A 26,265-nucleotide genomic window follows, 5' to 3' on the forward strand; every position below is an offset into this window, starting at 1 on the left:
CTACGTTCAAATCTGGAGCTGACTGTAAATACCGCAACATCTGAACTATTCGTCCAAATTGACGTCCTGGTTAGGTCTCTAATTTCCCCACTGGTAAAAAGAATTGAGGCAATAGGGGAAAAGCTCTGTTCTATAGAGGAATCTATCGGGGCAAACCTAACGATCTCTAAAAGAACTGATCGAAAGAATCAAGTCGAGACCCTAGTGACTACTGATATTCCCATCCTCCCTGTACAAAGTAATACTATTCAAACTCATGTATTTGCCCCCAATATATCTAAAACATTAGTCATACCAAATCCTTCGATAGCCCAGATTCCTGCATCCAGAGATGGCCAGATTAAACCACTCACGGTGAAAAAGGGGAGGTCCCAAATCTATGGTAATACGCAAAGAAGGGCTAAACATATAGATTTACCACCGGAGGCTGCACCCTTTGTGTCCATCCTCTCGGGTGTCCCCGAGCTAACTAATGGTAAAATTGAAAGACCAGCAGTCCTGGGAAATAAGGTGTCTTTCTGGTTGACAAATAATAGACCCTTACCACCCAATATCGACGAAACGATCTTAAATGTTAGAAGGGTAGGGTGGTTGGGACCCATCCCCAAGGACATATCGGGAGACCTGGTTTTGGTCAACTTCAGGGACCCTCGAGTCATCAAACATTTTCGATGTTGGCAGCCACAAATGGGTGATGGCTCAATCGGAATATGGGAACTGCATGATTTTTATTCAAGGACTACATATATGCCCCATGCAAGATCACACAAATAAAATAACTTTGGGATGGGTAGTTATTGTCCTGGATTTAGCAAACACATACCATCTACCTATAACCTATAACCCATAACCGATTTCCTTTACTCTAAGGCTTAGATCTGGATCCCTGTCGTGTTAAACCCGTGCACAGAATGGGCTTTCTTAAGCAACTGAAATTGATATTGACTTACATTAAGTCCATGGATGGTCTTTACCAAAGGATAACTTATGTACTTTTTTCCCTTATACCCTTTGAAGGACATCTGCTTTATTTTTTAAATATGTCACTATAACATGTAAATATACCATACTTTTTAATGTAACTGACTTAATTGAATTTGCTATGACCATGCCTTGCAACAAAGTTGCTAGGGTTTGTATACGATGAATGGTAAATTAATTTTACTAGTATAATGAATCATTGTCGTCTTCGCACAGATAGTGACTTTGTAATGCATATTATTGATGTTGGTGATTATTGTATTTTTATTCTGTACGCTTTTATGAATCTTTTACTGAATTCGAATAAAACTGACTGAAAGAACATGTCACGCCTGATCTCAGGGACTTCACAGTGAGCCATTTAGTTTTTCAAAGATGACACTGTTAGAGGAAAATGACTCAAATAAGTTGTGACCAGTCTTTTTTCCAAACAGAAAACCACGCTTTGTAGTAATAAGTTGATTTTATTACATTATTTGTGCTTTCCCCCAGTCTCATTGTTATTACAGTAAAACACAATGTGTAATTATTATGTTTCTCATTAATCAAATTCTCAACCAGTCGCCTGCCTCCATAGTTGGTAAATGGAAAGTCAAACATTTGTTTTGTATTTCCGAAATCCATGAGAAAATCTATTTTTTTTCATCATTTTCTGTTTGGAAAAAAAGACTGGTGCACTTAATTTGAGTCTTTTTTCCTCTGACAGTGTCGTTTTGAAAAACATTGTATGACCTGCTGACTATCTATGATTAAGACCAAAATAAGGGGCCGAAACACGTTGGATTAATTAGAGTCCTGACGTTCATTGTAAAGGACAAATAAAGGGCTCACTGTGAAGTTCCTGAGATCAGGCGTGAAGTGTTTTTTCTTTGGAAATTTGATATGAAAAATTCAATATTGGAGAATAAACACGTTATTTACCTGTACACTGTAGTTCTCCAGCAGCAATAACTTTCATAGAATCACGTATGATCTTCTACCTCTGCCCCTCCCCAGTAGGAGCTCCTACCTTTTATGTCTCATTCTTATTACCTTTACGGCTGTGCTGAGAAATCTAAGGTATGGTGGCCTCAGGAGCTGCTTTCTGATTGGTTGAAGATTGGTTCTTATTAAACTTATGTGAATTGGGTAACAATGTCATTTGTATAAGCGTTGCTGTGCAATGCTTTTCTATGTACTTCTTATAAATTCCATGGCACTCCCACCTGACTGGGAAGATTCAAGCATGCAAATCTATGAAATATATCAATACTCGAACTACAGTGTACAGGTAAATAGTTTGCTTTTTCGTTTTCAAGCTGAGGCCATTTCCTTTGTAAAGTGTTAAGTATCCATGTTTATTTTATTTTCCAGGATCTTTTGAATTTTGATGACCCTTTGAACATTGAAGCTGCAGAACACCACTTACGAGATAAGGTGAATTTTCCATTCCTGTTTTAGTTAATGATTGTTGGTGTATGAAAATGCATGTTCACAGTCATATTTTTCCATTGGAAATTCCGTTCTGGCTAGTTTCGACCTACTGTCCCTCGAGATGTCAGTAATGGCAATCAGGAGCCTGAAGTCGGGGTCCCCATCAGATCTGTGTCCTACTAACCTGCTGCCCAAAGGGCATTAATCCAATAATAATATACCAAGGGCCAGATGTAGGTAATTCCTATTTACCGACTCTTAAATACCGAATCATACCGATTCGGTATTTAAGAGTAGGTAAATAGGAAGGAGGCATATGTAGATAAATCTTATTTTCCAATTACCGATTCGGTAAGATTCGGTATTTACAGATTCTGTAAATACCGAATCGGTATTTCACATTGATTCCTATGGGCCTTGAAGCCCATAGGAATCAATAGGAAATACCGATTCGGTATTTTCAGAATCGGTAAATACCGAATCCTGCAAGGGTGCAGGGGGTGTCAGTTTGACACCCTCTAGCACCCCAAGTACAGGCTTGTGTGACATGTGGCACACATACATGCCCTAAGGGCATGTCTGTGTGTCACATTGCACAGGTGTGCATGCACAGATGTGCATGCACACCTGAATTCGGTATTTTACCACACAATAAAAGCGCCGGGACACTCTTTTTGAGTAGCCGTGCGCTATATAAAAGAATAAATAACATAACATAACATAACATAACATAACATAACAATAGGATTGTGTGGTAAAATACCGACTCTTAAGGGCCTGTGGCACTCTTAGGAGTGTCAGCTACATGTGGATTTACAGAATCGGTATATTTACCGATTCGGTAAAATACCGAAGTGGTAAATTTACCGAATCGGTAAATATACCGATTCTGTAAATAACGACCCACCTACATCTCAAAAGCCAAATACCGGTCGGTAACGGCCGAAATCGGCCGTTGCCGACCGGTATTTGGCTACCTACATCTGGCCCAAAATACCTTGTTGGCAACTGGAATGGTCCCTGCACATTAGAAAAGAGCAAAAGTGCACCCTCTGTTAAAAAAAACCTTTCGCTGATCGGAATCAACCAGCAAGTTATAGAGCTATCTCCCTCCTCCCTGCCTTCTCCAAAATCTTGGAGTCTTGGAGAAAGCAGTTGTCAACTGTCTCAGTACTTGGAGGTAAAAAAACGATTACATCCTAGTCAATCAGGCTTCCGATCTCACTTTAGCACTGAAACAGAGCTTCTGGAAGTAGTAGAGCATGTTAGAAGCACCCTGGATAAGGGAGGCAGGGCATTTCTGATCTTGTTGGACTTAATGGCGGCCTTTGGCTCGGTTCTCCATTTAAAACTTTTTGAACGCCTTTAGGCAATAGGGATCAAAAGCAAGTCCCTGAAATGACTTACCTCTTTTCTAAGCAATCAAAGCCAAGAACTATGGCTGCCCCCATTCTCATCGCAAACTAGAACTTTGATGGTGGGTGTATCCCGTGGACCAGTCCTGAGCCCCACTTTGTTCAATATTGACCTGACAGCTCTAGCAACATTGGTTGAGTCAATGGGCGCAAAAGTAATCTCATACGCCGACAACACTTAGCTTCTCTTCTCCTGTGGCAAGGGGGAGGAGCAGATGGGAAGCTCATCTGCCAATGTATTGCTAAGGTGTTTCGGTGGTTGAACCAAACTTTGAAATGCACCGCCAGTAAATGTCAAATCTCCACCATGTGTGGTTGATAAAGTTTATATACAAGAATATTTTTCAAAATAAGGGACGCTGTATCCGTAAATGCCACAAAAGTTCAAAATTCCTTTAATAGTCCATTAAGGTACCAGCCAACGCGTTTCGTTCCGTCAAGCGGAACTTCTTCAGGGCGCAATAGATGTTGAAATGGGATGTAATTCTATTCCCCCAACGTTGGTAAATAGTAAACGAAGTGAATCCAGAAACAAGGATATTTATTTTATCCGTTTCCTCTGTATATATTGTTATTCTTCGCAAGTAGGCTGTCTCTTGCCAATAACTTCAAGATAATTGATAACGATGTAACGTATACCTTATGATTTCAACAACTGTTTTTTTCTCTCTATTTCTTCATCATGATTTTCGATTTGCTTTATCCTTCCTATTATCCATGTGGCACTAACCTTGAAACCCGTAAAGTGCACGTCCTGCAACGTTATCTTAGTCAGACTTCTGAATCCTCGGTCGACTCTGAATTTCCAAGTATTTAGAGGCAGTCACCTATCAGGGTCAAAGTATGGGACCCCCAGCTGGCGTCTCCTTCGTCCGCGCGCCAATTCCTTTCCGTAAAGTTTTGTGTTTCGGTGGTTGGCTTGGCACTAACTGAAATGCAACCCAAATAAGACGGAGAGAGTGATCTTTGCAGCCGCCCCACCCATCGTCTTGAAATCTTGCTTGCCTAAGGATGCGCCGCAGCTTGGCCCTCCCCAAAGCTCTGTACGGAACCTAGGTAACACATTTGATGGTAATCTTGCCTTGCAACCTCAGATACAATTGTTGGCCTGTTCCTGTTTCAGCACTCTACTCATGCTGAAAAGATTCCTACCTCTCCTGTCTGAGTCAGCCAGGAATACGGTCATCCAGGCCCTGACTATCATGAGACTGGACTATGGGAATGCGCTTTACCTCGGACTCGCTTAGTATCTCCTTGGTAGACTTCAGGTGGTGCAGAACTTGGTGGCCAGACTTTTACTCAGTCTTCCCCCTAGATCCCACATGTCCGTCCATCTGAAGGCCCTAAACTGGATTCCCGTAAAAAAAAAAAGAGTGCAGTTTAAGGCCATGGTACTAGTGCATAAGGCCTTGCATGATTCAGGAGCAGGTTATCTCAGAGAGGATTCATGAATACGTTCCAGCTTGCACTCTGTGCTCTTCCTCTGCTTACCTGTCAAGAGTCCCCAAGATCCATCGACTTAGAATGGGCGGGAGATCCTTTTCTTATCGAGAACCCTTCGACTGGACTAAACTTCTGAGTGACCTTCGCCTAACCAGCCATATCCCTGCTTTCAAAAAGAAACTTAAAACTTGGCTTTTCACATATTCTGGCTAGATTTTAAGTCAGTGCCTTAAGGCTTGAGCTTCGGGACACTCTTTGAGTAGCTATGCACTGTACAAATTGTTATAACATATTTATTATCCCTGGAAGATGCATTAAGCACGTATTGAGAGATGCCTTTTTTGATCAAGGAAATAATAATGTTGTTCAAGATGTTAAATATTTTAGTTTAGTGGGGTTAAAATGTCCATAAGTGGCATTATTTGGGATTTGTGTCTTTAGATAACATACATCTTTTCTAGTAGTGTTATGTCCTGTTGCATCATAGCGTGCATAAGATATCACCATCCCACTTGAGGGGTATCAATGCAGCATACAATTTCAGAAGTGTTTGCAGTGGATGATTAGAGGCAATATCATACCCAAGGAGCCGGGTCTTGGAAAAAAGTTGTATGCATTATTTTTTAACTTGCTTAAGAGTACTTTGCGAGAGGCTAGGACTCTTTCAACTTTGCGTTTGAAAAGGTGAGCAACTGAGAGAGACAGCGGAGAGCAATAAGGAGTTTATAAAGTATGTGCTGTTGGTAAGCGGGAAAAAGAGCTTTGGTTGCAAACACATGATGAGTAATGTGGAGCCTTTGCATTTGTTTGATTCTTTGGCAAAATTGCAACAGTGGAGCGCTTTGAAGGCGAGAAGTGACCTATTCTTTCTTACTACATTGAACATTTTGGATCATTTTCAGCCTGTTAGGAAATGGTAAGTTGAGATTCTGCAAGAAACAAGTCAAGACTGTTAATTTTGTTCAGGTGACCGAAGAGCTTGGACTTTACAATGCCACATAATGGGGAAACGAAAGCATGAATAGAAGCTATTTTGTAAAGGAATTAAGATGAGCGAAGCAGTTTTTTACTAGATACAGTTGTCCTTCAGGACTGCTCGACAGCATAATCATTTTCCGTCATTGCACCAGGGCCTATAAATGAAGGTCAAAGGAACTTCACAATGTAAAGACAGTTGTTCAATAAACCTACTTTGATTTTAGTAGGGCTGCTAAGATGTTCTGAGATGGGTGGGTGGTAGCAAAGAGTCTGGTAGCACTGGTTGGGGGACAGAATCCTTCTTTGTGACCGTGATTGACTGCTTTTGCTAAAGTTTATTGCTACTATTTACCAAGAAGCAGGGTTCGCTTACCTTCCCAAACATCTAACCAGATAAAAACAGGAGGGAGGGGTCAGGGTTTCTACTCCGTGTTTTCTTAATAATGAAGAAATCTGGGGAATTGAGACCAATACTGGATCTCAGGAGCCTCAACAAGTACCTGAAAAAACAAACTTTCAGGATAGCAACCATAGCTGAGATCTTGTATTGCCTCAGCAAAGGAGACTTTATGACCTCACTTGATCCACAAGACGCATACTTCCACATCCTCTTCGATCAGAAACACCCAAAATTCCTCAGGTTTACGGTAGCTGGTACCCACTACCAATTTAAGGTTCTTCCTTTCTGCCTCAAGTCCGCACCCAGAATATTTACAAAATGCTTCACACCAGTGGCCGCGGCCCCATGTTCTCAAGGGCACAAAGTATTCCCCTACTTGGACGATTTGCTACTGAAGGCACCAACAGCAGATCAAGAGGCCAGAATGAATGCTTGTCTCCAGCTATTCAGCAGACTAGTTCTGACAGTAAACATCAAAAAGTATTATTTTCTTCCCAGTCAAATTTCTGGGAGCCAGGTTAGACACAAGCCAATGTAAGGCCTTTCTATCAGACGAGTGACAGGCACGTCTACAGCAGCTTGCTATGACTATCTCAAGAAGAAAGTCCATTTCAGTGAGAGTGTACAAGTCGTTCCTAGATGTGTTCATCAGCTTTCAACCTAGTACCATTAGCCAGGCACAAAATGAGACCTCTGCAGGAAGAGCTTCAGAAACAGTGGCTACAAATATCGGGATCCTTTGTAGTCACTATTCTAATCAACCTAGCAATGAAATAGCCAATGCGATGGTGGTATTACAGTCCACATCTTTCTAAGGGCCTCACTTTCTTACAAGAAATACCATACTGCATACTGACCAGGGATGCCTCCATGGAAGGCTGGGGATGTAATTTACAGAATCTCCAAATTCAAGGCAAATGGTCCAATTCTCAAAAACAATGTCCTATCAACGGCCTGGACCTGAAGGCTATATTCCTCTCTTTACAGACCTTTCTATCGATAATAGCAGGAGCTTCTGTGCTGGTCCGTATGGAAAATACGACCAGTATGTTCTACATAAAAAAACAGAGAGAAACCAAATCTCTCACGCTTTCTCAGGAAGCGCAAGAACTATGGACCTGGGCAACATAGCATGGGATTTCTCTCAGGTCCAAGCATGTTCCAGCCCTTCACAACACTCTAGCAGATGCTCTCAGCAGATCTAAAGACAACTACAATGAATGGGAACTCAACCAATTCCAGCTGGATGGAGTATTTGCACTATGAGGAAAGGCAGCGCTGGACCTGTTTGCAACAGACATCAACGCCAAATGCCGGTCATATGTTAGCAGGTTCCCCCTACTAATGTCTCAGGGCAATGCCCTTTCGATATGATGGTAAGGGATATATGCCTACGCCTTTCCCCCACCCCATTGATTCCCAGAGTACTGACCAAAATAAACCTGACAGATGACGCCTAATTCTCATTGTGCCCAGGTTGCCCAGGCAACATTGGTTCCCGGAACTACTACTTCTTTCAGAAGCCAGACCTGTACGTCTGCAGATGTCCCCCTCTCCTCTGACCGGGTACTATCAACAGGTTTGCCATTGGAATCCGAAGTCTCTACACTTGCATGCCTGGCTCCTGGAATTTAGGAGCATGAACATTTTGCAGGGATGTAGAGACATCCTCTCAAAATCTAGAGTGGAAAATGCCAATAAAATGTACAAGGTGAAATCGAAAAGGTTCTGTTTGTGGTGCCAACAAAATGGTCTGCATCCATTTGAAGTATCCCCAAAACAGGTTTTACTATATCTTCTTTCCTTGGCAAAATCTGGTTTAGCTTTCGCCTCAGTTAAGGTGCATCTGGCTTCCATCTCTCGCTATAGAAGAGCTTCCAGTGCCACTTCTCGTTGTGCCTCAAGCCTTATCATACAATTTATGAAAGGGACTATTCTGTACTTTTCCTCCAGTGCAAGCACCATCGCTGGAATGGAACCTCAGCATGGTCCTTGCACAACTCAAGAAAAGACCATTTGAACTCGTTCATAAAGCGGAGTTGAAATTCCTAACATGGAAAGTCGCTCTTCTGCTGACCCTCACCTCAGCCAGAGGGGTAAGCGAAATCTAAGCATTAACAATTAGGAAATCTTTTTTAATATTTAAAGAAGACTCTGTGATTCTAAGGACTAATCCTACATTTATTCTTAAAGTGGCATCACAATTCCACGTCGATGAACCGGTAATACTCTGGTCTATTTTTCTGCAACCATCAAGGCCTGCAGAGGAAACACTATATACACTGGATGTCAAACATTGCCTTAAGTTCTACATTCAGAGAAAGAAGGACATTCGAAGGACTGATTAGTTACTATTTGCCTATGGCCAAGGCAGAGAAGGGACTGCAATAACAAAGGCCACTGTTGCAAGATGGATATCAGCTGCGATACAGTTCTGTCACATCAAAGCTAACAAACCGAGGAAAGTACAGCAAAGGCTCACTCCACCAGAGCAGTTGCCTTGTCAGCTGTCCTCTTCGCGGGAGTGACTCTGGAAAAAATCTGTTATGCTGCAACCTGGAGGACCACTCACGCCTTCAGGAAGCACTGCTGCCTGGATTCCGCCCAGGATGCAGATACTGCAGTGGGCCAGGCGGTGCTTCGCCATCTCTTCCATTAAGGTAAGCCTTGTTCTAATCTTTAGAAAGAGTTGTTTGTTCTCTTGGTGGTTTCATATGCTTTCATGTTCTTAATGATGTGAAACATTTCTAGGTAAGTGTATTACAAGTCATGCCGTTTTTTTCTCCTTGCCTCTCGCTAATGCTTTGTATATGAAAATGTGATTGCATAATCAATAACTTACGTGTTTGTCTTAAGATTATGTTCTATTCATGGATGTGACAGAAATTATTAGATGTGACTGCTTGCTACTCTGCCTTAGGCATGTGAATCTAAGAAAGATTCACCAATACTGGATAAGTAAATAATTTACATACCTGTAACTATGGTTATCCAGTATTGGTATCTTCAATAGATTCACATGCACCCACTGTTCTCCCTGTAGTTGCTCTTTCCTTGTTGTTCAATAAGATACTCACTACTCACTTGTGCTGGTAAAATCTGAGGGAAACTGCCTTCGCTAGGGGAGTTCTAGAGGGTGCTAGCAGCTGAATGGCTGCATTCAACATTTAGTCCTTTTTTTTAAAAGGACATAGGCTATGTAAAACATGGCTCAGGGCCATTATTGCCTATGGCATTATTTAAATACTGCTTCATTATGTTACTGTGGGACTCCCATCTCGACAACGGGGAATGATTCAGGCATGTGAATCTATGAAAGATACCAATACTGGATACCCGTAGTTAAAGGTAAGTAACTTATTTTCTTCTGGCTGTGGAGATGATTGCACCAATATCTCAGAAGCCCTCAGGCAGATGATACAGGAAGTGGGGGTGATAGACACTTGGAGAATCCAGCATCCAAAGACATAAACATTAACCTGCTACTCTCCAAAAAACAGGTTACTCCCTGGAGGACAGGTTGGAAAAGCATGTGCGACTCCTAGACGCCTACTGCATATGGAGGGCAACAGGGCGGGTCGTTTATTGGCCTGGATGATTAAGCAACGCGCTGAACTCATACTGGCGATTAGGGACCGTGTGGGTAGGGAGGTGCATGCACAACAGGCCATTAATGAGATGCCGACGGAGCACCTCCGGATGGCCTATACGTCACCCGGTGTGGCCCGGACCATTTGGTAATGACCTACTTGGACTCTGCAACTAGAGCAGTTGGAGGGAATTGAACAGGTGGACTTAGAGGGTCCATTACCCAAACAAGATATTAATGGATATGGACGCCCCGGGAGCAGATGAATTGCCCACCAAGCTCTCCAGTTCATTCTTGGAGATAGACAGATAAACAGCTATTAGTATATCAGGAAGCCCTAGAGAGGGGGGAGCTCCTTGCTTCCATGAGAGATGCTCTGTTTGTGTAGATACCCAAACCAGGGAAGGACCAGTTAGATGCAGTCTCTTACCGCCCCTGTCTCTATTAAATAGAGATCAGAAGATTCTTGGGCAAATCTTGGCAAAGTGCTTTTACTATTATTTCCCAAGACTGGTCCATTCAGGTCAGACAGAGTTTATCCCCCGCAGACACACCCAGTGCAACCTGCGGCGGCTGTCGCTTGTGCTTCATGAGCCCTGCCTGGACAAGGACCAATATGCTCTGTCCTTCCTAGATATAGAGAAGGCGTTTGATTCTGTCAGCTGGGAATATATATATCATCCAATTGTACAAACTAGTTATTAAGCTTCCTATTTTCAGTAGCGATGTTTTAAAAAAGAAATATGTGTATTCAAACGGGCTGCAGCATGAATTTAAAGTTTGCCCTTTGGTTAATTGCTGTTACATGTGTTTTTAAAAAAACGAAAAATGAGATTTTTTTTAAATTGAAATATGTTGTATATCATGAATGATTTTATCATATTTATTTATTATATATGAGCCCCAATAGTTTCTGCACTAATTTGCAGATCTATATAGCTACTTGGAAGTATGTTTTCTATGTCGTTCATTGCTTGGCTCTGCCTTACCCTTGCACTAGGCACTTTAAATACTGGGCACCGCCTTACGCAACTTGCCATGTGATCAAGCTTCGGTGGAAGCGAAACGCGTTATGGCGGCTGGCTGGCTGAGAAATAAATCACTCTGATTGAAGCACAGAATTCGGGTCTGCTTTTCAGCATTTTTATAAAGGCAGGAGCCTTGTCTTGGTGGCGAGTTAACTCCATATCGAGGTACCGAAGCAGCTTCTAAAGGTACAAGCAGAACCCCTCCTTGGTGTTTGGGCAACGCGGCAGGAAGCACCTCCTTTTCTGTTCACCCGGAAGAGGATTTACTATCTCCGGCACGGAGCAAGCCGCAGGAGCCCCCGGACACCGCTGAATGTTCCACCCGTTTGCTGAAACCGATCTGCTCCGTGTCTGTTGACAGGAGCCAGTTCCGTAGCCAAGCTGTGGTGGATTTCCTTGCGGAGTGACCGGTAAGGAGTGTGCGTGGTGATCTGGCAGGGAGATTTGCTGCGTGTCAGAAGCCTCATCAGAGTGTTGAGTGATTGAAGCTCACAGCCGAATTGCCATTATGTCTGAAAATGTATTGCGTGAATGAGAAGAGACGGCAGAGACTATGCTTCTGGATTCCCCGGCTGGTGGGTCCATTTCCGCAATTCAACCAGCGCATGTAGCTACCGGCAATACTACCACTTGGGATTTGTTCAAGAGGCTGGAAAAGCTGATGCGCTCTGAGCAATCCAAGTGGTGGGAGCACCGGTACCTATCCCAGTATTTACAGGTCGGGAGGGTGCCTCAGGGATTACGCATCACCCTGGCTCCCAGTTACGAGAAACCGGACCCTGCAATGTTAACGGAGTGGGCTGAATCCAATTTGGAATCGTCGAGTAAATTAATGGCGATTTTAGTAAAGTACGCTGAGAGTGACCGCGCGAAACTGCAGATTGAAATTGAGAAATTGGAGGCTGACATCTCCAAATTAGGAACCAATGACCATATTAACAAATGCAGTGATGAGATGATGATTAAACTCAAAAAAGAGGAGGAAGTGATTAAAAAAAGAAAATCCTACAAATTTGAGAGGGATCGGTTGGATTACCTTAACGGGCAAATCTTCACCTTCGCACGCCGTTATGATGCAGTTAAAGCAAGAACCAACAGTTCACAACATAAAACGGCAAGGGATGCAAGAGCGGTATCAGTTTCAGCATCTGATTTCAGCTCGGCAGCTGAAAATGAACCGGAAGGTGATAACGCAACTTTGAAACAATTGGGGTTTATCAAACTATCCCTGGGAGAGGAAGTAAATTGCCTCTGCCAGGATCGAAGAGACTCCCTGCGCCCCCGTGTGCCGGCTGGCAATCAAACCAAAGGCAAAACTACAAACGAGGCCAAAGGCGCAGACGTAATCAAAGACGGGGGCAACAAGGCGAATACACCCGCAAGGGGAAGATGGAATCGCTACCCCAAACGCTCAACAGCAAAGGCAACAACTCTAACGCAGTAATTAATCTAACTGCAATAAAACTATCTGAAGGCGAAGAGTCCGTTCTGAAACTGGGACTGTCATACTGTCCTCCATGTAATTTCAATTCTGCAGACACGCGAATGGATACTTACAGATTTATACGTAAACTTAAAGTCAGCAAATTTCATTGTGTGGCACCAAAGAAAAAGAAATCATCAGAGGCTATCAAAAGTCCATCTTTACTAACTGTGGGAGATCGTGATGCTTTTAAGGAGAGCTGGGCTCTCCAAAAGGAAACGGATGAGGTTGATAACTCTGTGGCAGACATAAGGCCTGATGTTGTGAATAGATGTTCTACTTTATTTAAACCCAAGTCTACGTTCCAACCAATTATGATTCACGACAATATTGATGTATATCAAGACTTGGTTGTACAGGACCTTAAAAAACTCTACATTTCCACCAACAGAAAAAAACATGCCATTAGCAATCAAAATCGTTGCTATGGTCAATTGATTAGAAAATTGGAGTCAGATAACACCATCATAGTGCGGCAAGCCGATAAGGGTGGGAATGTAGTTTTGTGGCCCAGAAGTGCCTACCTGGTGGAAACCGAATCACAGTTGGGGGACATTTCTTGCTATAAAAAAAAGCAACATGCAAACGGTAAAAGCAGCATGGGTGGATCAACATATGAAACTCCAGGCTTGGAGGAGTGGTGGGTTACTTACAGAGAATTTTGTTTTTTTTAAAAAGAACATCCGGTGATCCCCACTTTTTATTTGATCCCCAAAATCCACAAGGACTCAAAAAATCCCCCGGGGAGACCCATTATTTCAGCGATCAACAGTTCTTTGGAGAATATTTCTAAGTACATCGATTTCTTTTTACAATATTGGGTTAGAGGTTTGGATTCTTATGTCCAGGACACCTCCGATTTTATTCGTAAGACTGGCTGTGTTCTTTGGTGCCCTGATATGCTTTTAATGACTTTGGATGTATCAGCACTGTACACTTCTATTGGTCATTTGGATAGGTTGAAGGCCACAGAACATTTCCTTGACAAGCGTCCCATGTATTGTGCAGTCCACAAAAAGATGTTACTGTCGATGATAAAATTGTGCCTTGAGCAGAATTATTTTGTATTTAATAATCAAATTTACCAGCAAACTAGGGGTGTCGCGATGGGGGCCTGCTTCTCCCCCAGTTATGCATGTTTACACATGGAATTGTGGGAGGAGCAGGTCCTATCGCGGCAACTTAGAGGCACCATGGAGCAGAACATCGTTCTGTACCTCCGCTATATAGATGATTTATTTTTTGTGTGGCGGGGCACAGAGACAGCAGCGAATGAGTTTGTCAATGAATTGAATGTCAACAGGCCGAATCTTAAATTCACATCTCATATTCATGCTACATCCATCTGTTTCCTAGACATGCAAGTGTATGTGGATAATGACATCATAGCCACTAAGCTTTATAGGAAACCAACAGCTGGCAACACTGTCCTACACGCAACTAGTCACCACCCACCTGATCCGCAGCATCCCTTATGGGGAGATGCTGCGGATACGACGGATTTGTAGTTCAGAGATTGAATGTGCGGCTGCACAAGTAGCCAGTAAACTGAGATTCTTGGCAAGGGGATCTTCTAGAGATATCGTTGAGTCGGCTATCATCAAAACTCAACTGATACCCCGAGATATGGCCCTAATACCAAAGCCTAAGGGCATACCGCTTGCCACAAAAGATGGAAAGATTCAATCACGCATGATTTTGTCATTCAGCAGGCAGCGCTCTGACATCAGAAAGATTTTTTATCGTAATTGGAATCTCATCAAGGGGGATCCAGTTATAGGTCAGAGGGTGCCGGAGCAACCATTGCTTACTTTCAGAAGATGTCCATCTATGATCAAGGCATTAGTCAAAAACACCCTAGAACCCCAGATGTCCAATACATGGTTGGCCCTTAGCAAGGGTTTTAAAAAATGCACCCAGTGTAAAGCCTGCAGATACGGATGTAACAAAAACAGTTACACTAGCCCGTTTAAGCAAAAACCGCTTGAAATCACTAAAAGACTCACGTGCAAAACGGATTTCGCAGTTTATGTGCTGGAGTGTTCGTGTGGGCTGAGGTACGTAGGAAGTACCAGACTTCCGGCCCACAAACGAATACTCCGGCACATAAGGGCTATATTAGGCAAAGATCAAGCCTATCCGGTGGCTAGGCACTTTGAGAAAGTGCACAAGGCAAATCCAACTCACATCCAGTACTTTGTCATCGATACTGTGTGGCCTTTTAAACGGGGCGGTGACAGGGAAGCGAGGCTCCGTCTTCTCGAAACCAGGTATATATTGGAATTGGATAGCAAACACCCGAATGGGTTAAATGCGAGTGAGGATTTGTATACGTGCCTGTAAAAGGGCTCTTTGCTTTTTAGGCATTTCCATATAGTTTGGGTTTTTTTTCATTGCAGGGTCTACTAAGAGGTTATTTTTATATTTACTATATCGACCAATTTATGAATTACGGAGAATTGTGGATGAGATCTACAATATGTCTCGCGTCCAACTTAAGGTTATTTTAATGGTGTGGGGGTTTTGTTAGTATCACTTTGATTATACTTTGTTTAGCACTTGCACATGCACTTTACAAATTTATTTGAATATTATGACTCCCAGTGACCAGTAAGATTACAATGTGACTTGGGGTCAGAGCCTTACATTTGATAAACTGATGCACAGCCCACTTGGGCAATATCATCCAATTGTACAAACTTGGTAATAAGCTTCCTATTTTCAGTAGCGCTGTTTTGAAAAGAATATGTGTATTCAAACAGGCTGCAGCATGAATTTAAAGTTTGCACTTTGGTTAATTGCTGTTACATGTGTTTTAAAAAAAATCTAATAATTAGATTTTTTTATTGAAATATGTTATATATCATGAATGATTTTATCATATTTATTTATTATATATGAGCCCCAATAGTTTCTGCACTAATTTGCAGATCTATATAGCTACTTGGAAGTATGTTTTCTATGTTGTTCATTGCTTGGCTCTGCCTTACCCTTGCACTAGCACTTTAAATACTGGGCACCGCCTTACGCAACTTGCCATGTGATCAAGCTTCGGTGGAAGCGCAACGCGTTATGGCGGCTGGCTGGCCGGGAAATAATCACTCTGATTGAAGCACAGAATTCGGGTCTGCTTTCGTCATTTTTATAAAGGCAGGACCCTTGTCTTGGTGGCGAGTTACATCTATATATATATATATATATATATATATATATATATATATATATATATATATATTGGCATGAATTAGGCAGAGTGGGGATAGGTGTCAGATTTGTTGCATGGATAAAGCTGCTGTACACAAAGCCGCCAGTGCGAACAGGGCACCTTGTGTCTGAGGTGATCCAGCTACAACGGGGTACCTGACAGAGGTGTCCCATATCCCCATTGCTGTTTGCCGTGGTGATGGAGCCAGTGGCGTGCAGACTAGGTCAGGTGTCGGCTAAGGAATATAGGTGGGACAGACAACCCATGTAGTGTCAGTATATGCAGATGATGTCAAGGTTTATTTGCGTCAGCCAGCCATATCGGCTCCGATCCTCTTGAATATGCTGAGGGAATTTGAGGAGCTCTTGGGACTGTATGTGAATCAGTCCAAGTCTGCACTGTTCCCTGTAGGACAACTGAAAGGGATGGATATCCCTCAGCTTACTGAGTAGAGTTTGCCCTAGAAAATGGATATTGTCCGATACCTTGGCATGTATATATCACGGGGGGGGCACACCTTAAACCTAGGGCGCATGATAGCAAATCTCTGCTCATCCATCAAATGTTAGAGTACCCTGTAGCGCTCCCTGATGGGAAGGATTGCCCTAATTAAAATGTTAGTGTTAGCCCGGTGCCTTTATATATTGTAAGACCGTATGTATGAGATTCCCCGAGGTGTCTTTCGGGAGCTGGATCTGCTCCTGGTGGAACTGTTGTGGGCGTTAAAGAGGTTCAAGGTAGGGCTCGCCAAGGTGAAACTGGAATGGGATAAATGATGGCTGGAGGTGCCTAATCTTGAACTGTACTACTTTTCATCGCAACTTCAGTGCGCTCTCCATTGGTTCAATAACGAACCCAAATGTGAGAAGTCCTTCCTGGATGGCACATATGGGCGTGCTGACTTGTGGGCCTTATTGTTGGTTGGCAACAGAACACCAGGGACACTGCCACATGTAATCAGATTAGTATGCAGGGTCTGGGAGCAAGCAGTACGTGGAGTGCTTTATAGAGCACCCTTTGCACTGGAACTGGAAGTATGGAAAATTCGGCCCGTCGCACAAATAGCACAGACCATGGCCATAGGCCGCTGGGGGGCTGTATTACACCAGACTATTGATACCCGGCAGGCCATTTTATTATCCTTCAAGGAGACGTTTGAATTGGGGAGGGTACAGTGCCTCCAGTACGCCAGATAGCTGCCATGGCATGAGAAATATGGCCAGTGTTCCCTGATGCCCCCGCACCTACACAGACGCTCGTTGCACTGCTGTCATTGGCGGGTGTTCGGATACTATCACACACATATACCATGCCCTATGGTCAGATAACCATCGACGCCCCTTAAGGCTGTGGTGATATGGCAACAGGTCAGTGAGAACCCAATCACAGCTGCGGAGTGGTCCAGGGCACATAGTGGGGTGCGGGAGGTCTCTGTCAATGCATGTTTACCAGTACATAACGCTTACTTCTTCCCCCCAAACACCTAATGCAGTCTACCCCTCTAGGACTCCGAGGAGTGTGCGCCTCGGAAAAATACTAGCAGACTTCTTTCATGTGGTGTGGAGCTACCCTCACAATATGCATTATTGGGAGGAGGTCCGGGCACACCTGTATAGTGTCACGGGTTGACCGTGTCTGCTGTGGTTGGTGCCTGAACAGAAAAACAGGAAACCTACCAGGGAGTTTGCACTATTTGGACGGACTTTGCTTTGGCCAAGCGGAGCATAGCCATTTGGTGATCTCCCCCACTCCCCCACCCCCTACCTTTCCTGACAGTGGACTGGTTACAGAACGTGACAGACTGGGCCCTGTTGGAAGAGGTACACATGAAAAAGGTGAGACGTGACGACAGGCTGGTGAAAGACCTGCATGCGTGGGATGCCATCATCCGCAACCTATCTGGGAACAGCGCTGCCACCTCCCTGCCTGCAACGGGTGCACTCATTGGTGGGAACTCCCAGAAACTACGTCTCGGTGCAGAGGATTGGCAATGAGGATGGCCAGGCATCTGGATGTGATTGATGGCTGGGTGACGTGCTGCTGTGGCTGCTCTGTAGCATGTTGAGTCTTCTGAACTATGACAATATGAAACATGCAGAAGGGGTTAACTGCAAGAAGTTCATTCACTGAATTATATTTTGTGTTCTAATTGGACTTAAAGTCATGTATTACCGTATACTGTTGGAGAGGGCGCCACGATTGCTCACACAGTGTAAGATGACTTTAATGCGGGGTGCTGAGCCATTGGATGACATGTGAAATAATTCTTAGCATTGATTGTGAATGTGTAGTACCGAAATGCCAATAAAGATATATATATATATATATATATTCACTGAAAAAACCATAGGTTTCAGGTGTTATATAGTTAGGAATTAGTTTTTAAAAAACCTTTGAAATTCACTCAAAAAACTATAAGTTTTAGTGGTGTTATAGTTAGCTGGACATTTTACTCATACAAAACCAATGAAATTGCTCCTATATAGTTAGTTGTACTAACTATATTTCGCGCACCCGCAATCCACTGCTGATGATGTCACATATTAGATCATTCATGATTCATCATTCAAATTTCAGGAAGATTCCTCAACCGGCGCCAAAGTTATTCCCAATAGAATGTTGCGATTTCCCTATGGAAAACAATCCTAACTATATATACCTACTGGCTATCGCCAGTAGGTTTTATATACATATATATACATATATATATATACATATATATATATGAGGTACGTGGCGCTCCTGAAGTTTAGCCAGCAAAACACTGACAGCCAGTCAGCAAAACAGGAACAGCGAGACCCAAGGATGGTGCAAATATTCTTTATTTAAATTTCAGCCCAGCACCAGTCCGCCATGACGCGTTTCGGCTAGAGATAGCCTTGATCACATGACAAACGTCACGAGGGCAGATCACCCAATTTAAAGTGCAAAGTGCCATCACATGCAATGGAAACAGAAAAAATACTGTCAATGTCTCCATGATGTTACAATTGTTATATTGCGGCATAAATGCCCATATTGCACATTATTTCAACAAAATGATCATAAATTATGAATCATGAAAACAGGTGTCGTTGACCGGAAAGTACCATTTACAGGAATCGACATGTATTTACAAGAGAAAACATGGCAACGGCAATAAGCAAACTTTTAAAATGATATAAAAGTTAAAAGCCGAATAAATAGTTATATACATGTAAAATATAACCATTAAAATTCCAAAACTCTATACAAAATATACTCTGATTGAAAAGTTCCGTTGTCATGAACTCCTTAATATTGTACAGTAATGCCCAAGTGGGCTGTAAATGTCAAGGCCAGTTCTAGGTACTGTACATGTGCAAAATCGCTGTTAGTACAAAAGCATCGTGATGGCATAATAGTGCTCCCAAAATGTGAAATTGATATAGTTTAAAATAATTTAAAAAAAAAAAAATTTTTTTGGTCATGGAGAGTTTCGGGGACATGTTAATCAATTATTTAAAGTTCATGAGTCACAGTATCATAAAATGGTTCAAACTTCATTGCAAAACTTCAGATACGGGTAAAGGGGTAGAGATGCAGTAAACAAACAAGGCAGCATATAGTAACACAGATAATCAGAGATAGGTGTGGCAGTCCTCCCCAATGTTAAGACCTTGCGGTGCCTTAGTGTCAAGTAGTATTATATAGCGAGTCTCCAGTTTGCGTAAAAGGGACTCCCTATCACCACCTCTCCTTTGGGGAGAAACACAATCTATCGCGAAATACTTCAACTGGGATGCATCCTTTCCATGTTTGCTTTCAAAATGCCTGGCTACAGGGTATGTAGCATCTGCGTGAGTGATAGCTCGCAGATGCTGAAGAATTCGTTTATGCACTTGTGGTCGAGTGCTACCTACATACCTCAACCCGCACGGGCATTCCAGAACATAAACTACAAACTCAGATTTGCAGTTTAATTTCTGTTTGATTTTAATGGGAATGGGTGAAAGAGGGGTAGAAACCTCTGTTTTACTAATGCCATGTTTACATGCTTTACAAATGGAGCATCTCAAAAATCCTTTACTCCCACTGAGCCATGAGCCAGTATTTACCTCAGGGCTACTAGTCACAAGACTGTCTTGCATAGCCCGGGCTTTGCGATATGTAATGCTAGGTTGTTTGGACATATAGGAACCAATCACTGGGTCACTGGAGACTAGGAACCAGTTGTCCTTCACTATTTTATGGATACTTTTGTGTTGGTTATTGTAAGCCATAATTAGTCTAGTCTCCTCCCCCGCCTTGTCAATTAGGGTCTTGGGTTGAACACTGCCTGAGCCCAGGAGTGTAACTCTGTCAATCTTATTGGCTCTAATGATAGCATTATCTATGGTCTCTGATTTGTAGCCCCGTTCAATGAATCGTGTTTTACAGAGGGATTGTGCCAGCCGGCATTCATGTTCATTGCTACAAATTCTCCGAATCCGAAGCATCTCCCCATAGGGGATACTTCGTATCAGATGTGCTGGATGCTGACTATCTGCATGCAGCAATGTGTTCCCTGCTGTAGGCTTACGATGCAATCTAGTCTGGAGTCTACCTGCATGGACAAAGATCTCCACATCTAAGAAGACAATAGACGATTTACTGAGGGTGCTAGTGAATTGAATGTTGAAATTGTTGACATTCAATTTCTTTATGAATTCAACAGCCTCATCCTCAGTACCATCCCATACAAACAATAGATCGTCTATATATCTTAACCACAGTTTAACATTGGTGTTCATGGTGGCAACATGTTGTTTCATAAGGACCTGCTCCTCCCAGTAACCCATATGAAGACAGGCATAACTGGGAGAGAAGCAGGCCCCCATTGCCACTCCCCTGGTCTGTAAAAAAAGTTGATTAGCGAACAAGAAGATATTGTTCTCAAGACAGATCGTAATCATATCAAACAACATTCTTGAGTGTTCCTGAAAACCTGTCTCTTTTTTTGCAAGAAAGTGTTGTATGGCCTTCAAACCATCAGTGTGAACTATGCTGGTATAAAGTGAAGTCACATCCATAGATACCAGCACGTAGTTAGGGCTCCATACAAAATCTTGTAGTTTTCTCAATAGATCACTGGTGTCCAGAATGAAAGATGGTAGGCCTCTCACAAAGTTCTGTAAGAAAAAATCAATGTACCTACTCATATTTTCTAACAAACTGTTACAAGCAGATATTATGGGCCTGCCGGGGGGTTGTAACAGATTCTTGTGTACTTTCGGGATGAAATAGATAACCGGCATCACTGGGTAGTCTTTTTTAAGAAATTTGTATTCATCCATCGAAATCAAGCCCTTGCTTCTCCAAGCAGACAATTTCAGATAAATCGCATTTCTTGTTTGCATTGCCTCCTGCATGGAAATGCGTCTATAGCATTCCCTATCGTTGAGTTGTTTGTGGGCTTCCTCCAGGTACATTTTCCGTGGCCATAAGACCACGTTGCCCCCTTTATCAGATTGTCTGATCACCAGATTTTTATTGTCTCTCAACTTTTTAATCAAAGTGTGGTATTCTCTGTCTCTGTAGTTATGACGTTTAATTGAATTTGCAGTTTTGATCTGTAACTCCTTTAATTGCGAGGTAACACGGTCATGGAAAATATCAACATTATCTTTCAGCATCAGCGGGCAAAATTTGGATTTGGTTTTGAAGTGAGTTGGACAGGCAGTAGGTAAGGGTTCACCACCAAGCGCAGTTTGACTCTCTGTGATGGGACACTGTTCCTCTTGTTGAAGCTCATATATATATATCAAACAGCACTTCTCATTCAGAAAAGATAATCCGGGCCACTTGCAGTTACAAATGTGGTTTATTTCTCAAATAGGCTTCGCTCAACGCGTTTCGCAGGCAGAACCCGCTTTCTCACGATGGGTATTCCAAGTCAAGGCTGCACGAAGCAAGTGTTGGGGCATTAACTCTGCCCCCATTCTGTGACAGCCGTGCCCATCCTGTGGCAGTTGGAATTGGGCACAAGGCCTGCACCCTTTCTCCTGCCTTCCATGCAAAGCCAGACACAGTTTCGTGCTAGGCTTTGCTTGTGCTTTTTTTTAAAAAATAATATTTTTTACATTGCGTGAAACTCTTGAGTCAGGCACAAATTGGCAGTTGACTTTGGTACGTAAATGGCCTCTTGTGAGCTGGTATGTCAACCGAAATTTGCACTCCTTTTTTATGCTTTTTTTTCCCCTCGAGTGGCTTTTTTCCATGCATCTTGGTACTTCTGAGCTCGGTCACCTTTGAGTTTGGCCCCCACCCATGACTAGGGAAAAACTATTTTCACAACGTCGAAACTCGCAGGTCAGAGATGAGTATGAAGATGGTTACATTTATTTGATAACCCTAATCCAGTCAACAACATGATGTAAAACATTCAGAATGTGATAATATGAACTGGTTAAAACGGCAGAAATATTCATAAATGGTAGCCCTCTAACTTTTTAAAAATGTTTACATCTTGAATATTACTGATCAATTTTACACCAAATATAAAATTGGAACGTGATCTCACTAAAGTTCTACTTTCATACCAAGGTAGGTGTAAACCTGATCAGCTGCACGGCCTGTAGATGTGTGCAAAATTTCCTATCTATGATAACTTGAGAAATCACTTCAATTTTATTATAGCAGGAGAATGAGAATATAAGTCATTAGAAGCATAACTTTGTCAATTTTTTTGCCATTGTGGGGTTGTTGTGACATCGTAAAGCACAATACCAAAGGCAATGATTTGGAATGTCCCCACAACAAATGGATATAATTAGAATGGATATAATTTTAATAGAAATGCAGTAGTATGAAACCCATATTTCATAATAAACAGTGAAATATGGAAAATATTTAACGGCCCCCTGAGAAATATGGATTTTATGTCATATTGACGGTCCCTAAAACACTGCAGAGCTTCACTATTGTCAGGCCATCTAGAATTATGTAGCGGAAAACACAAATTCTTTGACAGGTTGGCTGTTCGTATTATTTTATTCCATTAAACTAGAAACATTTTGTTGTGGAATATGCCTATTGTAAAATTGTTTAAATCCGTAATTATGTGGATAAGCCACTAGTGCTCTCTATTGTCAATTGATTTAGCAACTGTATTAATGAAGGGCAACAAAACCTAAACATTCAGATTCCAGTCCGAACCCATTCATAGCCGCACCATGGAGAAAACAGCTTTTAATTTGTACTATGCCAAAATAAACATGCAATGTGAAAAATAAGTACCAGTCCACATGTTGTATGGTCTTCTATTACCATCTCTGGATTCCGTGTTTCTGGTGGCTTCTACAAACCACGCCTCTTAGCCTTTGGCTCTGGTGTTCAAGGGCTTCCGATGGTGTCCAAGTGGTGATGTCACAAGAAGCTTTCAATTACCATATTGGACCATTTTACGCAGTTACCCAGTAAGTAACACACACACCTGCCTACCTACCCTACCTATATGCATGCTTTTTATCAGCTTGGAGTATAGTTCAAAAGGCTATACCGGTGGAGAATATTCTGTTCACGTTAATGTGGTTATCCTCTTAAAGTCTTCACATGAATAGAACATCACTTTAACCTTTGTTTTTTTCCAGTGAATTTCTAGTGCTTTGATCATATTGATATTGATCATATTAAGCCATCTTCCCTGTTGTTACAGCACCCCTGACTTGTGCAATTATCGTCAGATTGACTATCACCCTGTCTTGGGTGCATTATTATTCCTTAATAATGACAAGCAGTTTTCGTTAGTTTACGTGAACATAGTGAGTTGTAATGCAAAGAAAAGATTCCAGGATCAAAAAGAAAAGCTCATGGGATTTATAGTAGTACTCAGTGGTTCAGACCATATTGCCTTATGGGGTTGTTCTTCAATGGGTGTAGGGAGTGCCTTGTTCGACCGTTGACATGTCCCCAAGAAGACAATTTTGAGATCAGAAACACTCGAATTGTCTCCAGCTTAGTGTAGTTTATTGGTGTGGGTTGATGGCTAACCCATTTCAATAACTTTGGCTTTACCACACTTGGAATTGCTTTTTTGGTTTGTGAAGTTTGTTAATATTGCCTCAAAATAAATATTGCAAGCCACGCAATCGCACCCACTATTAGAATTGGAGGCAATCTTGCAACATAAATGGTAAATATACACCCTATATGCATGCATATGTATGCAAAACTGACCCTAACATTTATTTAGATATTCCTACATAGCCTTTTCTATTGATTTTAGGTGTTAAGCCTGTTGTGTTGCATACCTGAGCATAGATTCTAAGATTTTAATAAAGAAGGGGCTATGTTTGTAATAATGTTGCTATCCAATCCCACTACGTATACCTTGAACTTTGTAATAATCACTCACTGATTCTTAAATTACTTTGACAGCAATGGGATTATGCTGGTCAGTGTATTAAGGGGTGCTTACAAGATCTTGTTAATGGATTGGCTAATAAAGCATATTTATCACTTTTCATTTTAATGGATGTAGCACTATTGAATTTTTTGTGAATCGTACAATATAAGAACCATTTCTCTGTTATATTTTATTTTTTGTTTGCAAACTTTATTCGCTGCTTTTTTGTTGCATACATCACAAAAAAATATTTGTTTATGTGAGTGATGTTTCAATTTCTTGTGTGTATTTTAACCCGTTGGCTGCTTCTGCTTTTTTGCGGCAGTGCGGCCGTTTAAAAAAAAAACGGGCGCGGTCGCGTCGGTCATTGGTCGACGGCAGCACCAGCGAGGTAGTGCTGTCGTCGGGCAATGGCCGACGGCAGCAGCCAACGGGTTAAGAATGAGTTCCCCAGTTGTGTGTACCACCCAGCATTCCATCTTGATGAGGCCCAGTCTAAGGACACGCTCTCATTGGTCGAATCTCTTGGAGCCTGTGATCTTGTCCAGCTTGTGACTACAGCCACTCACACAGCAGGTCACATCCTTGATGGAGTTTTCTCTAATGATCGTAAACTCTCGAGTGGCACTCCCTTACCATTGGTGTGGACTGATCACTTTGCGGTTCCTCTCTATTTAACCTTTTCCACCTCTAATTCCATTAAGAAGGGGACTACCCCTTTCGTTTCTAGAAGAAATCTTAGAAACATTACGAATGAGGCTTTTGTCCCTTTTGTTCCCACACCAGAGGCTCTCTCCCTTAAAGACGCGGATGAGGCAGCACAAGTTCTGCAGGATTCCATCATTAATGCAGTAGAAAAACTTGCCCCTGCATCCCTGCGATATGTAGCCCGGCGGAAGCCATCAGCGCCATGGTTTTTGGACCATCTGAGACTTCTAAGACAGGGCTGCAGAAGCAGTGAGAGGAGATGGAGGAAATCCTGGGACCCCATGGATAGGGAGGCTCATAAGTCTGCTCTACGGGAGTATAAGCTGAAAGTGATAATGGAGAAGCAGGAATACTTCTCCAATCTGACTAGCTCACTCACTTCCGCTAGGGAGCTGTTTAAAATCGCGGACTCACTATGCTCCCTCCAACTTCCTGACCCCGTAGTTAGTTCTCAACGTCTCTGTGACGACATTGCAGACTTTTTTCATAAAAAAATCTTTGACATTCATACTTCCTTAGAAGTACAACGTCTCTCCTTGGTTGAAAATCATCTTCCTGGCATACGCTCCTTTGAGGCATTGGACACAGCTCCTTCCAATCTCCTCTCCGATTTCCCCCCTATGTCTTTGGAGGGACTGAATCTTCTTTTGGACAAGACGAAGTCTTCTTCTCCATTAGATCCACTGCCTCTTAAAAAGTTAAGAGTGTAGGAACAGCCTCCTTCCTCCCCTGCTTGAGGTGATGAATAAGGTCATAGCTCAAGGCTCCTTTCCATCAATATGGAAGAAGGCCATTGTGAGGCCGCTCCTTAAGAAGCCCTCACTTGATCCTGGTCTTCTGAAAAATTTCCGACCCATTTCTCTGCTCCCTGCACCGGCTAAAATTTTAGAAGCACACCTGAACCGCCACTTATCTTCCTTCCTTGAAGCCTCGGAGTATCTTGATATCACCCAGCATGGTTTCCGAAAACAACACAGCACAGAATCTGCTCTCACCTTTGTAGTCGATAACATCCGACGCAAGGTTGATGCTGGACAAACCACCATTCTTGTGCTATTGGACCTCACGGCCGCATTTGACACTCTGTCCCCTGCCATTTTAACATCTCGGCTTAGGGAGGCAGGTGTCACTGGTTCGGCCCTGAGTCTCCTCAACTCCTTTCTCCTTGATAGGGAACAGAGAGTGATGCTCGGCAACCACCTCTCCCCAGCAAAGTCTTTGCAATGTGGGGTGCCACAGGGGTCGGCATTAAGTCCGACCCTGTTTAACATCTACGTG

At 42.5% G+C, this 26,265-nt stretch overlaps 1 protein-coding gene across 5 annotated transcripts in view; it reads left to right on the forward strand.

The window, feature by feature from the left end:
* Positions 1-26,265, forward strand: part of UBE2F (ubiquitin conjugating enzyme E2 F (putative)) — a 1,146,915-nt gene that overhangs the window by 986,518 nt on the left and 134,132 nt on the right. For all 5 annotated transcript variants that reach the window (XM_078681318.1, XM_078681321.1, XM_078681319.1 and 2 more), the window contains one exon: positions 2,335-2,397. In XM_078681318.1, coding sequence (XP_078537444.1) covers positions 2,335-2,397 — 63 coding nt within the window. The remainder of the gene's footprint in view (positions 1-2,334; positions 2,398-26,265) is intronic.

This window comes from Lissotriton helveticus, chromosome 3_1 (assembly GCF_964261635.1).
Source record: "Lissotriton helveticus chromosome 3_1, aLisHel1.1, whole genome shotgun sequence".
NCBI classification, from domain to species: Eukaryota; Metazoa; Chordata; class Amphibia; order Caudata; family Salamandridae; genus Lissotriton; species Lissotriton helveticus.